At 38.9% G+C, this 14838-nt stretch overlaps 1 protein-coding gene across 2 annotated transcripts in view; it reads left to right on the top strand.

Moving 5' to 3' along the window:
* Window positions 1-14838, top strand: part of SH3RF1 (SH3 domain containing ring finger 1) — a 181080-nt gene that overhangs the window by 107809 nt on the left and 58433 nt on the right. For both annotated transcript variants that reach the window (XM_060653806.3, XM_078445624.2), the window contains exons 3-4: window positions 6636-6911; window positions 8007-8102. In XM_060653806.3, the coding sequence (XP_060509789.3) occupies window positions 6636-6911; window positions 8007-8102 (372 nt within the window). The remainder of the gene's footprint in view (window positions 1-6635; window positions 6912-8006; window positions 8103-14838) is intronic.

The raw sequence follows: 14838 nt of genomic DNA, 5'->3' as shown, positions 1-14838 counted from the left end.
CTGTTTTTCTCTGGCACTTTCATGTGCTACAGGTTTGGAATGAGGAATGAAATTCTTTCCTCCGTATTCCTGCTCCTCCTGTGCCTCAGTGTCAAGTGCCCACCATATTCTGTGTTCCTTAGAAGGCACTGAAGACAGTTTCAAAAAGATGGGTTCACGATCTGTCATTCATGAGGAGTATCAGAGGCACAGAAATATGTGCGTACATATACTGTGCAATACATTTAAAGCCAATGAGCCCAACTGTCCACAGAATTGTCTTTTGTTTTTCCTTTGGATATGGTATTTTTACACTTAGTCATCCATATCATAGACCTCAGCCACCTAGATAAATTCATTGTTTTTTGTTTATTTTTCCAGCAAGAATTTATTCACAGACACTGAGGTAAGTGCTCATGATGTAAAGATGGGTAACACATAGTCCCAATCTGCAGGAGGTTACAGTCTGGTAGGGGAAACAGGCTGTAAACTGAGTAAGATGAAAGCCATAGTAACAGTATGCATAAGACATGCTGGATGAGCGAGCATAAGAGAAGCACTTTCTCCAGATTTGGGTGAGGCAGGCTTGGGAGAATCTTCCCCAAGGAGGCAATGGCCACTACATCTGGAAAACAGAGTCTGTCCTGCTGACCTGCACTGGAATCAGTCTCTGATCTTAGCCTTATTTGCATCTGATTCCAAGCAACAGAAGTAGTCATGCTAGAGAAAATAAAAATAGAAGTGAAATAAAAGCATGTAATTATCGACTGCAGCTGTATCAAGATATGTGCTGGGGACTCTCGATGTAGGAAGATGGAGAGATGGGCTGCTCTTGAATTTTGGTGAAGGAGTATCTTAGTCCGTTTGGGCTGCTCTAATACCACAGACTGGTTAGCTTATAAACAATAGAAATTATTTTTCACAGTGTGTCAGCACAGCCTCATTCTGGTGAAGTCCCCCTTTCTGATTCATGGCTGGTGCCTGCTTGGGTTTGGTTCAGGTCATAATCTCATGGTTGTGAGATCGAGGCCCACATCAGGCTCCGATTCTACCCTACACGGATGTATTTATCTATTCTCTATACTGCAGTTCCTAGAAAAAAAGAGTCTCATATAATTTTTTTCTTAAGTTTGGAAAACTCTGCTCTTTGTTCTCTTTCTGGATGATTGAACATAATCTTTTTTTTTTTTTTAACTGTATTTATTTTGAGAGAGAGAGAGTGTGGGTGCATGCGAGTGGGGTAGGGGCAGAGAGAGAAGGAGAGAATTCCCAGCAGGCTCTGAGCTCAAACTGACCAACTGTGAGATCATGATCTGAGCTACCCAGGTGCCCCTGAAAGTAATCTTATAACCTCAACTTACTTCATTCTGTATTTGCATTTGGTTAAGTATTTGATTAAGTATTGACCGAATAAATGACTATGTATTATCATTTGATTAAATAGCAGTGAGAATACTGTCCAGGGAAATTGGTGAGAAATCTGCTACTTTGTCTCCTGTCCTTCTAACCTTGGGTTTTATTGTTTTTTGTTTTTTTCCCTCTCTCCACCCTTTCCCTAAGCCGTTAATATCACTAAAACAACGAGGTTGAAAGCAATAACTGGCTGATTGCTATTTAGTCATGGGTTGGGATAGAAACTCCCTAAGGGCTTATGGGTTGGGTTGTAGAACCTGAGGGTGAGGAGGAGTGGATAGAGTGTATGCAGTGTGAGCAGGAGCTGAGTGCACAGGGCACTAAAGCAGTGCAAAGCCAGCTTCAGCCCACTTTCTTGAGGCACCATGTCTGGAGTGGAGGAGAAAGATAGGCAACCTGGAAAGAGTCTGCTTAAGGAGAATGCTGAAGAAAATGAGCATGCAAGAAAAGATGGCAGTGAAATAGTAAAATAAGGACCAAAAAACGAATAAATGTGAATGAAGAAAACATGTTTTTCTTCATTTCTGTCTGTTCACAACTGCCATCCTCAAAGTGCTGGTAGATAGGATTAGTCTGATGAGAAAATGTTATGTGACAAACGTGGGGTGGATAGCAGATGGTAGCTTAAGAGAGTGATCATCAGAGAAAATGTCTCAGCACAGTGCTGTCCAGAAAAAATTATTAAAGGAAAGAACAAATAAGGAATGGACTATTACGGGAGTGCCTGGGTGGCTCAGTCAGTTAAGTGTATGATTTCAGCTCAGGTCATGATTTCGTGGTTTGTGAGTTCAAGCCCCACATCGGGCTCTCTGCTGTCAGCATGGAGCCTGCTTAGGATCCTCTCTCTCTCTCTCTCTGTCTCTCTCTCTCTCTCTCTCTCTCTCTCTCTTCTCTCTCTCTCTCTCAGAAAGTAAATAAACATTAAAAAGAAAAGAAACGTAGGGTGCCTGGGTGGCTCAGTCAGTTGAGCGTCCGACTTCGGCTCAGGTCATGATCTCGCGGTCTGTGGGTTCGAGCCCCACATCATGCTCTGCTGACAGCTCAGAGCCTGGAGCCTGCTTCAGATTCTGTGTCTCCCTCTCTCTCTGCCCTTCCCCCACTCACACCTTGTCTCTCTCTCAAAAATAAACATTTAAAAAATTAAAAAAAAAAGAAATGGATTATTATGGAATTATGGGATTCTTAGTCCTTTCTAATACTGCTTTGGAAAAATAACTTGTAATACTTATCTTGGATGTTTGTTATATTGAGGTTGAAACATTTCAAGGGATGGTCAAATAATATTTGAATAATAATCCAACCTAGACATCTTGATATCAGTACGTAAGACTTTTTTAACTATTGAAGAATATTTTTGCGAAATACTATTGGTATATTCCGATAGATTTTCACTTTGTAGGGAAAAGCCAACATGTATTTTGTTGTCCAAAGGACATTTAAAAAAATCCTTTCCTGAACCATTTTGCTACTTGTTACTCTGTATGTATTACTTTCTATTACTGTAATTTCTTTATGCTTCAGTTCTTTCTGGAAAGTTTTGAAAGTCAAGTTGAAATCAGCCATAGTTCATGCCCATTTAGATTTAACTAAATTCTTAAATTATATACACCATGGTGCTGTTCCTATGGCAAGAGTATCTTCCAGATATTCTTTTTAGTAGGTCATTGAATCTTTTTTACTTTATGGAGCAGTAAGAAATGCATGAAGGAATTTGAATTTAAAGAGGCTGTCTTGCATGTATATCTGGGCATTGGCATTTAGAGTCTATAAAATAAATTGGCAGTGAATGTTTTATTTACCCATTAGAATCTCAGCTACATCATCAAGTACTGCTTTGCTAGATATATTGGAATACACTTGATGATACAAAAATGGAGTGTAGAGTATTTCATCAAAAATATTTGTGTGTGGGTCTCATAAGGATTTTAATGTCATGTAAAATATCTGTATACATAATGTAGAAGCAAAAATTACTTTAAGAGTAAAACTAGCCCACTGTCGTATTTATTCCTTTCTATATGACCAAAATAGTCACTGTTTATTGAAATGTATTCCAGATTAAGAATCGTTATAATAGCTCACCTGTGTAAATTGCCAAGGTTTTTGATAAAGCTGGCAGCATGAATGACAGCTGCAAACTCAAGGTTAGACTGCAGAGTCCGTTTCTCTCTGGCTTTCTCTCCTTTTAAGCCTCCCTTTCATGTGTAGCCAAGTGAAATGTAAGCTCTACAGATCCTCGGGGGCCTTGGCCTGATGAGAGGATACAGAAGAAAGGCAGCAGTTTGGAAAGCCTGCCGAAGGCACGGGGGGCAAAGGGCCTGGGTGATGACATGACTCCCAGACCTTTCAAAGGAGATGAATGAGAAGGCAGTGCCTCCGTGGGCCCCGGACGTATTTTACCCACAAGAGTAGTCTGAGGCTATCAAACCAATTGTTTTGACTTTATCCTTCAGATGTTGCAAAAGGAAAAGTCATTCTTTTATTGCCCTTCCAAGTCGTGTAACCATTTATCCTTAATCATCTGCAGTCTGTGTGGGAATAAGTCTTTTAAAGATCACTGAACTTTGCTTGATTTGAAATCAGAGTAGAATTCATTTTATTTAATGTGGGAAACCTTCTTTTGAGAAACTTGACACAAACTGGCTTTTTAGCCTCTTAGAATTTAATTGAAAAAGAACACCATAGAAAAACACAGCCAGATGCGCAAATATCTGCTTGTGGATTAGATTGCCGTAAGCTTTATGATTCTTTTTTCTGTGGTTATTGATCACTGAAATAGCCTTAGCAGTCAAGATTTAGCAAAACAGTGTGAATTAATGAATTTTAGGTTGCAGTCACAGGGATGTAACTAGGCTAACCATAATGGATATCACTGTTATCATGAGTTTTATCCTTACCATTCATTGTATTAAGTATGTGTGATGATTTTAGGGTTACTTAATAGATTTGCTTTGGTGGAAAAGTTAATAAGTCCATTGGGCCACTGGTGTGTGGAAGTGATCTGTGAAGAAATAAATTCCTTCAGTTTCCACGTGAGCATATCACAAAAGAACCATACTGTGGTTTTTTTGGGAATTTTACAGATCTCTTCAAGAAGCAATTCAGAATGGTTTCTAAGAGTGCTAAATCTGTATCTTGGTGCATGGATTTGGCTGGCATGGATTTGGACAGAGTAGGCCAAACAGAGCTAATTGAGGTGGGGAAAAAATCGAGAGAACAGGCCATAATGGTGAATAGAGTTATTTGTCACCGAGTTTGTAATAGGATTTTCAATTAATTCATGCAGGCTTCCAATGCCTTACATTAGCCCTGTCAAGATGAACTACAGCCACATCTAAAATGCCATCCCCTATTAAACCGTGCATGTCAGTGAATTTGTAATTTCTTCTGTTCAACCAGAAGATGAATGGATTCCACTTAGAAAACAAATGTGTGCTTCAGAAACGCACATTTCAAGATTCCAGCACTTCCTTGGAGGAACATTCTTTGCATTGCTATACAGTGAATATGTATTAAAAATGTAATTGCTATGTGAATTCGTCCAAAAAGGAATAGCATCCAGCTGCGTAGAGACAAATACATTTTCAGGTGCTGTGTTTCACTGGTGAACAAGGCTTTTCATACTGGGCAGTGACAATGATGATAATAGTTCATGGGTGCGACAGCAGTTACTAACTGCTGGGTCTTTTGTAGCGGTTTACATACATTAACTCACCAAATCCTCGCAGCAACCCAAATGAAGAAATTGAGGCACACAGCTAGTAAGTGGCCGAGCTGGGATTCAAACGTAGACATTCTGGCTCTGGAGTCTATGTTTCCAACCCTTACATAAAACTGCCTTATCATGGTCCCATACAGCTGTGTTCCAAGAGTTGGTTTATTACAGGACTTGTCAGTTCTCTGTCTTTGACTCCATCACTCTTTCAGTGTTTCATAATAATATTCATTTCTATGTTTATTTACTATTATTTTCTCAAGCCTGCCTTGGGAAATATTGTTATATTTTGATAACCAGACTTCAATAAATATACAATAGAGAATGCAGTGAGGCATCTCTGTGAGAGTAGACAAAAATTAGAGTCCTTCCTTAGCATTCGACACTGAAGGGGAATATGACTAAAGTTCACAGGATTGTGAGGCTCCAGAGTTCCTGATGGGCATTTTCCTTCTGCAGAAACCAAGGGGCACAGCAGAATTGTTTATGAGATTAGGTCACGGTCAGATAACAGAAGTCATGCCTTCATAGGCAGGATCTTAGGTCAGGGTCCAAAAGTCAGAGGGCACATGAGGGTTTCAGAACTTCTGGAAGGCTCAGCTCCTGTCTTCTCAGGATATTGGCCTCTAGAGCAGCTCTCATTAACCAAACACATCACATGGATCAAGCCAACACAAGATGACTGCCAATAGCATTTTGAGAGCCAAGAATTGGCTATTCCTCTTAAGCCAAACAAAAATATTTAACAAAAGAAATTTGGCTTAGGAGCAAGCCAGACTCTAACTCTCTGACCAGAAACCAAAGTAATTTTTAAAAAGTGTATTACGAAGTTCTGTTGCCTCAAGAGTATAAAACTGTGATCCACTTTTTTGGGGAGCGGGGAGATGGAGGAGCACAGGGAGAGGGCAGTACTGTGAGTAATGCTTCTTCCTATTCATTAGAAAGATTCAGCTGTAAAAAAAGAAAAAAATTCAACTAGTTAAGGCTTGTGCTTAGCACATAGCTATCTGTCCGCCTGCCCACTTCCTGTCCATTTTCCACTCTCATGCCAGCCTCATCTGCCTGACTGACACATGCTTCTTACCATGGCCATCTGTATTTCAAACCTGTGAGGGCTTGTCTTTGCCTGAAGGACACAGCGATTGAACCTCTTTAACATGTCATTCAAGATCTTCCATGAGTTAGCTTCTGTCTACTTCTCCTACACTTTATATTCCATAATTCCTGCATTCTTTATAAAACTCAGTCCCTCTGCACAGTGTGCTCCATGTCTTTGCTGGTGCTGTGCCCTCTGGTGAGAATGCCTTACTTTTATCTTTTACTCCAGCTTTGCCTGGCTAACTCCTATGTATCCTTGAAGACTTGGCTTATGTGTCACTTCCTCCAGGAAGTGTTTCATTTTCCCACCTGCTAAACTCCAGAGACCTGCACTCTGTGTTGAGTTGACCTTGACTAAAAATAATAATACAGTTAAATTTTTAGATGCTTTTGGATCATTCTTTAATTAAAACTCATCTCTTTCCCTAAGGGTATACCTCAGTTACCTTGTGCCAAAGCATTATACAACTACGAAGGGAAAGAGCCTGGAGACCTTAAATTCAGCAAAGGTGACATCATCATTTTGCGGCGACAAGTGGATGAAAATTGGTACCATGGGGAAGTCAACGGGATCCATGGCTTTTTTCCCACCAATTTTGTGCAGATCATCAAGCCGTTACCTCAGCCCCCACCTCAGTGCAAAGCACTTTATGACTTTGAAGTGAAAGACAAGGAAGCAGACAAAGATTGCCTTCCGTTTGCAAAGGTAAATTTAGAATGAGATTTTCTGTTTGCCAACTCTTTCTGTGGACCCAGATACACAGGAATATGGCTTATATTTCCTTTCACAAAAAGATAAAATAGTTTTTAAAAATACCTGCGCTTTTAAAAATACCTGGAAGCAGTTTTCTTAAAGTCACAAAAAACTGGACCATTCTTTTTTTTTTTAATTTTTTTTTTAATGTTTATTTCTGACAGAGAGAGAGAGAGAGAGAGAGAGAGAGAGAGACAGAGACAGAGGAAGCATGAGTGGGGGAGGGGCAGAGAGAGAGGGAGACACAGAATGCCAAGCCGGCTCCAGGCTCCAGGCTCCAGGCTCGGAGCTGTTGGCACAGAGCCCGACGCGGGGCTGGAACTCACACACTGTGAGATCATGACCTGAGCTGAAGTAGGATGCTCAACCGGCTGAGCCACCCAGGCGCCCCTAAAACTAGACCATTCTTATATGAAAGATAATTTTGTTTGATAGTCTGTGTGGTATCATTTTCATATTTATAGCCTAAATTTAATTCTAAGCCACTTTACACGGTATGTGTGCCACTCAGGGATTTTAGCTTACTGAATTATGAATAACAAAATGAGACATCATTACTTTCTTATTTTATACATAAATTTCTTTGCTGAAAGCACACAGGAGTATATCCACTGAATTGATAAAATCCTTTAAAATTTTAAGTAGATAAACACAATAGTGTTTTTTATAAAGAAAAGCAGTAGGATATGCATTTAAAGGTGGGTATTTGGTGTATTATCAGAGAGAATGTGAGAAGAGCCTGAAAGCCAGTCTAAAACGGAAGTTCAAGAGGCTGGGGTGAGTAGCATTTAAGGTTGTAATTTGTGGATCTTAACATAATGAGCAGCCAACCCCTGTATAGAAGGAGTTTATAGTTTTACAACGGTCTGAAAGAACCAACAGGTTGCAGTGGCCACTTAGTTTGTGGCAACATTGGATTCATGTACTAAAGATAGGTCATGGCATTTAGATTCATTTACTCTTGAAACTTGAGCCCCTTTATTGAAAAGGGAAATTAAGTGATGAACTTAATGGGATCAAAGAGACTAATGTTTGCTGTTTCTTCAGGATGATGTTCTGACTGTGATCCGCAGAGTGGATGAAAACTGGGCTGAAGGAATGCTGGCAGACAAAATAGGAATATTTCCAATTTCATATGTTGAGGTAAGTTAATCTGTAGAAAATTCAAACATGTTAGTATTCAGCTTAGTAAACAAATCTTAATTATGCAATTTGGGTATTACGAAGTCCTTAACAGTCATTTTGCAATATGTACACACAGCAAATTCTTAGGTTGTGCACCTTAAAGGAATACAGTATTATATGTCAGTTATATCACAGTAAAACTGGGGTAAAAAAAGAAAGACAAAACCCTAGAAGGAGAAGGAGGAAATGGGGAAGGAGAAGAAATCATCGTCTTCACAACACAAAACATCAGGAATGCCCTGTTCCAGATCACTGGATGGATTAGGAAGAATTCCTCCATCCACCTATAGTTACTGAAGACTGTGAAATGTTTGAAACTCTTTACCTTATCCCCCTGCCAAAAGCATTCCTGTGTCTTGTTAAATGTTACTGTATGCTTCCTGTCAGTACCTATATTGTTTGCAGGTGTTCTATTCTGTTTGCCAGCTTTGGTTGATAATGTTCTGAGTGAGGTGGCAAGTGAGTGTATCTGTGTACCTATTTCTTTCCTTATCTGCCACGTCATCAGAACCAGAATGGTGATTTGCAGAGTAGGCCTCTAATAAACATGAAGTAAGTGAATGAATCTTCCCCCATGTCATCCCAGCAACACCTTAGTCCCTTCTCCCTTTTTAATCAGCTTTACCCAGAAAGGTTACGGCCAGCCTGACTCAGTGAAATCTTTATAGACAGTATCTATAAAGTAACACGGTTCTATTTTAAAGAATAGCACAAATTAAAAATGAAATAGGATGTGACAGTTTACAAGAGGCCTACATCATGTATCATAAGCATTCATGTCCTTTATTTATAAGAATTTCTTGCTGAAAATTGAAGGCATTTTTAAAGAATGAGACACAGCCCAAACAACCATAAAGGGTTAGCTGAGGTCACAGAAGGATTCTGGAAGATGGGAGTTCTTAGCGCATATCTGTGTGATGGATAAATAAGGGTTAACCAAGAGGAATGGAAGAAGAACATTTTTATGACAGGAAGAACATCCATGCAGAAGACTGGAATGTGCAACAGCCAAAAAGTAAGAGAGAACACCGATTGTTTGGGGGAACTGAAAGTAATTCTGTTGCTTAAGATATCAAAGCATGTATCTGAAGCACATGAGAAGGAAAAACCACCAGCACTTATTTTCTCATCTTTTTATCTGAGGCGTTTGTTTTGGCATGATTTTGAAAACTAAAATGACAAATTGTGTCATTGTAGTTAGCACTCAATTTTTCCCATAGACAGTAAGATTGCCAAAGATTTCATTAAAAATCAGTTTGACTACTGTATACCCATGGAAAAATAATTCAAACCATGTATGAGCCTTGAATTTTATCCATACCCTTCAAATGTTCCTATTTATTGAAATATTTTTTACTCCTTTGAAAGTAAACAACAGGAAAAAAAATTCTTACATCTCAGGCAATCCTTTCTGTACATTATTTATATATATTCTAGCTGTGGGTCATGGAAAATTATAAGCATTTCCAAGTATTTGAATAGTTACACTGAAAAGCATGGGTAAGCACAAGATTAGTAATGAAAGCCTGTCTTTACTTGTTAGGTATTATCAATATTACATGCCAATACTTGGTTTGTGATGCATGAAAAAGGATTGCTATACTTTTGTTACTGAGCAGGTGTAGAATTGTGCAGATAGGCGTAAAAGATGCACCCCCAGCAAATCCAGAGTCACTGTGAGTCACTCGGGTCATTAGAATTATTTATTCTAACTTAAGTTGGAAAGATAAACATCTACCCAGTGGAAGGTTTTTTCATTCTTCTGCCTCCTTTCTTTCAAATGAGTATTTTTCTCATTTGAACCAGAATTTTGCCATTTGAGACACGGTAAACAAATCATCTATCTCTAAGAGACTATGAACATTTCTTTGATGTCAGGCCATCAGATTGAAGTCTCTGGTAGGAGCAGAGCACCTGGGGATTAGTAACACCTGGTTTAGCCTTTAGGGGAATTGAGAGGAGGCAGATTTCAATAGGAACTTACCAAAATTCAACTATTTAAATAAAGTATAGACTGTCTTACAAGACAATCTTAGATGGGGTAAAGCCAGTTATAAGGAATCAAAAACAGAGCCTTTTTCCTGAATAATGGCCTTTCTCTTGCTCTGTAAACCACTTCAGGGTCCAGACTGTCCCCAGTATAAAAACAGGCTGTGTTATAAAAATCCATTTGTAAATAATTTTCTTATCTCTTATAAATATACATTTAAGTCTCCATGGTTGTTAAGTGATTTTGCTTTTTCCACAGTGCTCCAAAAACTGTTACCCCCCAAGAAGTTCTGGGAGGATCACATGTATAACATATTTTGAAGGGTCTGGCATGCTGTGTTTTATGCTTAGTGGTTTGGAGCTCAGATTAGTCTGTAATCCAGAATATGCCAGAGTATAGTATGATCAAATAAAAGAATCTCACCACCACATATAATGAGAGAAATGAGTTCACAATTGAATTCTGAGTCCCGGAGTGACATGTTTGATCTCAGCAAAAGCTGGAACTCCCCCTCAGCTCCTAGCTTGTTGGCTTTGATAATGGAAATGTTCAAGGAACTTGGTTGAGGCAGAAACTCTAAACAGGATGGGCCTGAGGATAGGATTGTGGACCTGGAGTAGAACCATGGGGTCAGAGGTTCAGCTGTGGAATTAGAGGGTAGGGTAAATTGAAAGGAGCTGAGCATTAGAGGTCGGTAAAGAGAATTGAGTGGGAGGATTGAGACAAAAATAGAAATGCTGCTCGAATAGTTTGCTTTCCCTTTTTGTCTTCAGTTGTCCTTTCTCTTCTCCCTCCACATCCCATAACTGTGTACTACAGTCTGTATCTGTATTAGAATAAGGTGATAAAATGGTATAGCAACATGCAAGCAAATGGCCCCTTATTAAAGTACAAAATTCTTCAAATTTTGAACAGAGAAGGAGCCTCTGGTTGAGGGGAATGAGTAGGGCAAAAAATGGCTCTATAAAGGGCCTTGAATTTATCACTTGGAGCCTTTGTTTAAGCTCCTAAGATTGGGGTTGAGTCAGAGGTTGTGGATTCTATTCTGCTTAAATAGGATCTGCCTAGACTTGAGCAAGCTGGAAAGTCGTGAGGGGTAGGGGTCTCTTAGGGAAATCTGGGGAATTCTTGAAGACACCATGCCAGAATATGTATAAAGGGTATATTTGTCAAGGACTGAATGCAGCTTAAAAAAAGAAACCAGTAGCTTTTTTCTTTATTTGTTAAAAAATACCAGTCTTCTGTGAGATAGGATGGAAGACTTTAACAATGTCTTTAATTCAGAGCTGACTCATTCAAGTTTAGCAGTCATTTGAACAAGTATGGCATGATTCTTAGCAAGCAAAAAAGTTTGAATGAAGTAACTGCTAAATGTGGGATTTGGGATGTTTTTCAACCATTGTGTATTGTAGACTCTGGTGAACTATAAATTTTATTAAGTTTATCATTTTATGTTGGTTCTTAGTCATTCATTTGAATATCACTTGTCCAGTTTTTTTTAACAGCAACCAAAATATTTAATTATTTAGCAACCTGTGCCTCTGCCATAGATATAATATAAAAATAAGCATTCCTTTTGCGCAGATGGCATGAAGTAGGTATGCCCAATAGACAACTATTTTTACTCTTAAGTCACTATCAGAATTAAGGGCTATGTTTCTTGTTTTTTAGATCTCTGATCAAATGTCACTTCTTCTGACAAACTTTTCCTCACTACCTTGTCTACAGTAGTTCCTTTTCATCTGCTTGCTTTACCTCACACATTTGGTGGTATGATTGTGGAGAAAAACTTGTACCCTGAATCCAGATGACTGGAATCAAGTTTTCACTCTACCCCTAACTAAGTGACTTTGGGCCTTTTCTTTAATTTGTAAAATAGAACCACTTCCTAGGGTGGTTTCATTCCAATGATACTTCCAAGCAGTGCCTTAGCACCTATTAAGAGCTGTATAAGTGATAGCTGTGATTATTATCACCACTGTTATTATTCCTTTAATAATTTATTTGTTCATGTGGTTACTGTCTCCTAACTCTGCCTGCTTCCAGTAGAAAGTGAGCTCCTGACAGCAGCACCTTGTCTTCATTCTGGTTTACCTTGGTCTCCTGAGGTCCTTGTACAGCATCTGCCCATAGTAGACACTCAATAACTATTGGTTGTTAGTTGCTCATTTATACAACCTAGGCATACATTTCATATATTTCATCATTGATTTATCTTAGTGTTATTTTAGGAAGTTCTGTTTCTCAAAGCTGAAAGGTTTGTTGTGTTACCTTAGTGAGATCTTTTTTTTTCAATGAGGCTAGGTGAGGGTTTGGTTGTGTCTAGCATTTTTCCAGACCAAATAATAGTAGCCATATTCTGTGGGTTAGATTTTGAAGCCTCTACTAATTATTTATCTTTAATATACAGAAGACCCCCGAATACTTTCTGGATGAATTTTTACCTGCTTGGGATTATTCCTTTGGCTTACTTTGAGCAGAGTTAGGGTGGTCTTGTTGTCAAGGATCCTCATTTTTTTAAAATAACTTTTTTGAGTTATAAGTGACATACAGTAAACTGCACATATTTCAAGTATATAACTTGATGAGGTGTTATTTGTTGTGTTCAACTTTTAGAAGCAACCCATAGGCGAATCTTGGGACATGTTTCTGTGGCTAGGGAATAGAATGAAGTGTTATCAGCCTTAACAGTGGAAAATCATATGTGCAGGTCTCAGAGGGCACAAGTGGCCTTAAGGAATGCTAGCTTCCTCCTCTACAGAGTTGGGGAATTGGGAAATCTCATCTGTGCTCCAGGAAGAAGTAGAGGTTTAGATACATAGTTTGAAGTTGCCAAGGTGACTGACCCTTGGAGGAGCTCAGAATAGCAATAACTTTCTTTCTTAACCTAAAGCCTTTCCTCTAGAGAATAATGAGATCAAAAGACCAAAATAATAGTTCTTGATTTAATATCAGAGAGTTGCTTGAGCAGTATAAAAAGATATTCTATCATCTGTATTTTTGAGTGTATTCTTTTTCTTTAAAATTACAAAATAAATTGTTCAGTTAATTGAAATCATTTTGTAAAAAAGAAATGCAGGAAAGTTAGGGGGAAGTTGGAGAGAATAACTATACTGCTTGGCATTCAAACTGCCCCTTCTATTCCGAAGTAAATTAATTTTTATAAAAGAAATTTAGAGAAATTGTTGGAAAGTCAGAAGGGCAGGATTACTGTGTTGCTTACCACACTTCTTCCTTCAATTCTGAAATAAATTAATTTTTACAAATGAAATTTAGAGATATTGTTGAGAAATCAGTAAGGGAGAATTACTCTGATGCTTGGCATCGTACTTTTGTCGATTGAGAAATACAGCAAGACTGAAGGGCAAACCAAAAGTTTTTATTTGGGGTCTGAGAATTATAATTCAAGAGACACAGATTTGAGCAGGAATTGAAAATGTGTTCCAAAGTTGGGAGAAAAGAGGAGGGCTTTTAAACACAAGAGGGGATTTCCACTAAAGCCACATAAATTGTTTGTCAAGTATTATGATTGGTGCTGACAGGTTGAAGCTGTTCTTATCTGGCCATGATTGGTTGCTAAGGGCTATCATGAAGCAAAAAGTCCATTTCTAAGTAAAAGAAAAAAGTTCATTTCTCTTGAAATGGCAGAGTTGCAGCTGGTGCTCCAGGATGCTTGTGGTTTGGCAGTGACCTATATCTTGAAGTTCATCTTTTCTTTCAGGTGGGAACATGCATAAATGTCCTTAATGGCCTCCCAGCTCCATTTTAAATAGCTCTCCTGGCAAGACTGACTCCATTTTGATGCTTCTTTCACATTTCTCCCCCTTTGATCAAAATCTTTCCTCAACTAATAGGTCATCCAACATTGGTATAGGTGTCCTCTGCACTAGGAAGGCTAGTTTTTAGAAAGTCACATCCCACAGAGGAGGGAAACTAGAGGCAGGGTGTTTGGTCTGTTTGAGGAGAGCTTGTGACCACAATTATGCAACAGGGAGGTTTTCAGGAGACAAAGCTTAGACACTGTCTTCACTTGAGCACTTTATCAAATTTATGATGGGAGCATGAGGAAGTCCACATGAGTAGGCTTGGCGTATCATTTGAAGCCTTTGAGCAATGATTTTGGTTTCCTGAGTTGTACAACACTGAGAAATGCAGAGTTAATAGTTGCATTAAGACAACGAGATTAATAAAACAATGAGTAATATTATTTGTGGCCCCATTCTTAGGATGGTCCCCATCCCAATTGGAAGCCAGCTGAATAAATATGGAAATCTAAGGTTAAACAATCTTGTTATTCCAGGGGAGGGAGTTCCTTTTAGGGGTTTGGTGGGTTTGAAAAGCTTAGTTGTTTCCCATTCCGCCTGGCTGGATGCATTAACCCAAGTGCAACAGGAAGTATTTGTGATAGCACACATCCCTCCTTGGGCATCCAACAGGTAGTCTAAAGCTATGTTGTTGTCAAGGACCACACAGGAGGAAAAATCTGAAGATTACTTTTGAGCTCTAATGGCTCTGGAAGTTGATCTGGCCATTCTGTTTATAGTTTGGGATAGGTTTCATATCATGTATTTGTTCCATGCAGGTACTATCCGAGGCCAGGAACTAAAAATTTTCCCAAACTAGGCTGTTTCTAAAGAGTTGACCCCCAAACTAGGTTGACGGTTTTGGGAGTGGCCACACCTGTTGTCCTCATTCAGAGGGATT

Source organism: Panthera onca, chromosome B1 (assembly GCF_046562875.1).
Source record: "Panthera onca isolate mPanOnc1 chromosome B1, mPanOnc1 haplotype 2, whole genome shotgun sequence".
Classification (NCBI taxonomy): domain Eukaryota; kingdom Metazoa; phylum Chordata; class Mammalia; order Carnivora; family Felidae; genus Panthera; species Panthera onca.
The sequence above is the reverse complement of the archived record's forward strand: the minus strand, read 5'-3'. Positions and strand labels throughout refer to the sequence as shown.